Genomic DNA, 5,000 nt, shown 5'->3' on the forward strand with positions numbered 1-5,000 from the left:
GCCGTTTCTCCTCAAATCCAACAGCGAGCCATTATGTAATGGATTGCAATTAATATGCTTCATACCGTATCTCATTAGAATACAACACTCCCCAAGGACATTCTATAATAATTGTGCATTTCAGGACTATATTTTGTAATCTCACAGGAGGAAACACGCATGCAATTAGAAAGAACAATAGCAAACACAGAGATTTTCACTGGAGAGCTTAGAATGCTTGAGGATTTTTCATGTCAGAACAGCATTAGAGCAGAGGGTGAGTGTTTTTACTGATAGATGGTCAGCCTCCCACCGATCGAGATATCAGCCCCCCACCGATCGAGATATCAGCCCAAAATGGCCTGTAGCAACTAGTCAATCAGCTCACTCTGGTTTATCAGAGTGTGAGATTAAAAATACAGTATAGCCTCAGAATATAGATACTGGCTTTAAGACACATATACTGTATAGTGTAGTTCTTATAATTGGAGCATACAGTAACAGCTCTTCTTCAACTGTCAAAGTTGACTGTAAATGCTCTAACATCACTGATAGGCTAATTTACAGCATTCAGATAGGGGAACAGAGGACAGTTATTGCATATCCTTAAATGATATTGGTTGTGTTTGTACTGAATTAGAATACCAGCGACAAAAGTTTGGGGCCTACCTTTCTTGTCTTTCCCCAGTAATACAACTTTTGGTTTGTACATGGGCGGTTCCACCAGGGTGGGCCTCATATCAGAGATACGGATGTCATTCGGAGAGCCGCCCATAGAATCCTGAGAAGAAAAATGTGTTATTACACAACAAAAGACAGAAACATAAAAACACACACACACACACACACACACACAGCTTCTTTAACACCTTACCGACTTAACTCAACAATTTTGGTGAGGTTCCTGAGGGAGGAACTAACTAAAGGACACAAATATTGTACATACAGTAACTGTTCATTGTTGTACTGCTTGTATATATTGCACTCATAGTGTCTACAGGAACTGATATATTTTCTCTATTTCTCAGTGGGGTCCACTGGAGCATGTCCTATCTGTGACTTCCTGCTATCTTAGTGCCCAGAAGGCCAGCTGTTTGCGACAGGAGAGCCTGCTTCCCACACCTGAAGTCTCACATCTGCAGCCCTGCTCTGCTCACTGTTCCCCCACAGGGCAGGCTGAGGTTGCTGAGCGAGGAGACACCACCAGCCCAGGTTGCCTGGCAATCCCCAGGAACCACATCCCAAGAACACCCACTACACAGCAGCGTCTTACTGACATACCTGAATCTCACTCCATTTCCTGTCTCTGTCATTTTTACAATGCAAATGTGGCGCAAGTGTAAAAAGAAGCTGCAACAATTTCCAATAGTCGTGCGGTATATGTTGTAAAAGCTATAATTTCTTAAGGAATACAATCCATATCTATGATGGCGCTACTATGAAGGTTTAGCATGTTCAGTGCAGAAGTTAAATGACACGCAACGATGCTGTCGTGTAACGGTTGCATTCAAAGCTCAATTTGATATATATACCTCCGTTTCAAGTATTCAAAGTGATTCAGTCCATTTTGACAGCTGCACCGTTTTCTGCTTTGGGTAAAAATGCCACCTTAAATCACTCCCAAGGTTATGTTTCCATAATTGACCAACACCTTCTCTGTGCCTGGGAGTAATTGACAAGGCAGGCTCGATGCTTTGACCACATCTCAAATGAATGCTTGATTAACTCATAACAAACAGCTGTGTAGAAACTGTAGTGTGTAATGCCACTAAGTGCTGGAGTTAGCCTTGGCACTGCCAGTCTTCTGCCCATTTGCATACAAAACTAACAGCTATATAAGCTACAATACAGTATACAGTATACAGTATACATTACAGATCAACATATCTTTGCAATAGATAGTGTGGCTGTTAGCTTTCTTTCATCTTCATGGTTCATGCCAGTCAGACTTTGTTTCTCCAGATGTTTCATAGCCTTTGTCAAGGTGCACAGAGGCAGTGTGAAGTCACGCCAGCCGAGCCGTGGTTGAGCAGACTGCCTAATGTCTGATCTCACAGCCACTATGAGGCAGAAACAGGAAGAAGCTGTAACGGCTGATGATGTATTCTCTGGCTGTGGCAGCTTGGGAACCACGCGATGTAAAGAAATCTAAGCAAACAAACAAACACACATACAAACAAATAAAAAATGTAGAGGAAGTGTTCATGGTTCTACAAAAAAAAGTATGTGTGAGGTAAAGAAGCATGGCATCAGTGTGGGTTATGGCATCAGTGTGGGTTATGGCATCAGCACCCCCCACCCAGTGCCCCAGTTCTCATTGCGTCACTCAAGGGTCTTTTTTCCTGGAGCTTTACGGGGGGAGACAGCATGAGGCAATCCAAAGCAGTAATGGACACAAAGCACACAGGACATTGCAGCTCTGTCAAAGGGCATTGCAGCTCTGTCAAAGGGCATTGCAGCTCTGTCAAAGAGAGGTAGCGATATAGCAGAGTTTGCCAAGCACAGGAGGACCTTCCAGCTTTAATGAAAATAAGCCGTTTCTAGCTGACATCTTGGAACCTATTTCTACTGGAAAAGGGATTCTATATATATTTTTGTCTTACAGGTAAAAAAATACATTTAAAAAAATCCCCATATCATCTTAACTTAAATCTATGTTAAAAGGACTAACAACCAGCATAAATGTATTTGCACCCCTGATGAATATGGCCCAAACCCTGGGCTCATACATTTATTTAAAAAATATTTAACCTTTATTTTGACATGGAGTCAATGCTGCAACCAAGGTCTCTTTTCAAGCACCACAATACACATCAAAATACAACAAACACATTAAACTACACATTCATATGCACAACAAAATACACATTATTATACACAACAATAGGCAAAAATAAAAACACAATCATAAAAAAGACACATTCTTCAGTAAAAAGGTCCTCTAACAACCGTCTGAAATGCAGTAAAGGCACCAATTGTGTACTGTAGATCATTCCACACATAAGGTGGAAGGAAATTATAGGCTGATTCACCTAACTCTCTAGACACCAAAGGAGTCTCCAGAGTTAACCAACCCTGTGAACAAGTTTGATAACTTGTCATTTTAAATCTTAATAGAGATGTTAAGTAAGTCGAAAGTTTGTGGAGCAGGGCTTTGTAAACAACAAGAGTGTAATGATGTGATCTACGTGACTTCAAAGAGGTCCAGTCAACCTTTTATTAAAGAATACAGTGAAGAGTAATAAAATGAAGGGCGCTATGAAAAACAGCATCCAAGGGCTTAAGAGTCGAGGCAGCTGCACTTTGATAAATAGTATCACCATAATCAAGAACAGGTAGAAAGGTTGAAAGCACAATCTGCTTCCTGCTGACTAGAGAGAGACAAGAACTGTCTCTGTTTAAAAAAAAAAGAAGCTAACTTTAAAGCTCAGTAGTATGTTTTTAAAACGATCAATCATTGTCAATCCAAATACCAAGGTATTTGTATGCAGGGACTCGTTCGATTATAGAACCATTCGATGAGTAAAGATGTAATCCTTCTGAGACAATCTTGCGAAAACTTGAAAACAACACGTATTTAGTTTTGCCTGTATTAAGTATGAGTTATAAAATCAGTAAGGGATCCTGCACAAGTGCAAAATCAGACTGTAGCCTTGTCACAGCCAGGTCAGCACTCAGGCAATTGTGTACATAATAGTATCATCCGCATATATATTAAAAAACGTTTTTTTTTAACCGATTGACCAATAGCATTTATATGAATAGTGAAAAGAACAGGTCCTAGTATCAACCCCTGTGGAACACATTTATGTAATTCAAGACTTAACTCCACCAATCACGATGGCCTGAGCTTACAAAGAAATGACCGTAAAAAGATACAAGAGACAGTACATATTGTATGTCCTGCTTTATTCAGCTCCAGATGCTGGCCACTTGACTCTGGGAACAGGCGTTTAGAGATTACCTATTCAGATCTAGCCTCTGAATACCATTGACATTTAACACGGACCTTTGCTCTGTTTGTTCAACAGCCTCTGCTGTTCATTGTACAGTATTTTTCTAGCCTTATCACAGCCAAAACTTCAGCACCAGGTTACAATAAAAACAGCACCTCAGCAGACACTAACTCCTCTGCGTATTCAGAGAAAGAGAGCTAACGATTTAACAAAGACCCAGTTGAGGCCATCATGGGGGCTTTGAGGCTTCCAGATGAAAGGATCCTATGATCTCTGCAGGTTTTATTCACATCACCTCTAAAAAGCTTCCATGGCCCTGGATTTAACACATCATCCTCTCAAGCTCTGTCATGCCTGGCAGTATGTCAAAAACACTGAACCCTCCCACTGGGCAAAAATTGGTTGGATCAATGTTGTTTCCATGTCATTTCAACCCAAAAATGAAATGTGATGATGTAGAATCAATGTGGAAAAGTGATTGGATTTGCAAAAAGTTATCAACGTAAGGGAATTTACTATATTTTTCACCAACATTTGTACCTAAAGTCAATGACAGGGTGACATTTGTGACTCGTTTCAGGAAAATACGCCTTCACAGGCGAGGCAATGAACGCGATATTTATTTTAATCCAAATGCGACCTTGGGACAGAAATGCCTTCTGGAACACGTGAACTTTCATGCACCTTAATAACAAATGTGTATGCCTGCGAATACGAATAAAATTGTTAAATTACGAGCCTAGTTGGTTTAGCCATGGAAAAAGCCAGGAACCTTCCAGCTAGCCATGATTGGTTGAGATAATGGATAGGCTGAACATGCCAGGAGATGAGATCGGATTAGTCTGCCATGTAGTAGTATACACACATATATATATATATATACATACACACATATATATATATATATACATACACACATATATATATATATACACATACACATATATATATACATATACACACATACATATACATATACACACACATATATATATATATATACACATACACACATATATATATATATATACATACACACATATATATATATATATATATACACAT

At 39.6% G+C, this 5,000-nt stretch overlaps 1 protein-coding gene across 4 annotated transcripts in view; it reads right to left on the minus strand.

Moving 5' to 3' along the window:
• LOC112260273 (leucine-rich repeat-containing protein 7-like) overlaps positions 1-5,000 on the minus strand; it is an 89,223-nt gene that overhangs the window by 37,362 nt on the left and 46,861 nt on the right. For all 4 annotated transcript variants that reach the window (XM_042312762.1, XM_042312706.1, XM_042312705.1 and 1 more), the window contains exon 17: positions 649-760. In XM_042312762.1, the coding sequence (XP_042168696.1) occupies positions 649-760 (112 nt within the window). The remainder of the gene's footprint in view (positions 1-648; positions 761-5,000) is intronic.

The sequence above is a fragment of the Oncorhynchus tshawytscha genome, linkage group LG01 (assembly GCF_018296145.1).
Source record: "Oncorhynchus tshawytscha isolate Ot180627B linkage group LG01, Otsh_v2.0, whole genome shotgun sequence".
In the NCBI taxonomy this organism is placed as follows: domain Eukaryota; kingdom Metazoa; phylum Chordata; class Actinopteri; order Salmoniformes; family Salmonidae; genus Oncorhynchus; species Oncorhynchus tshawytscha.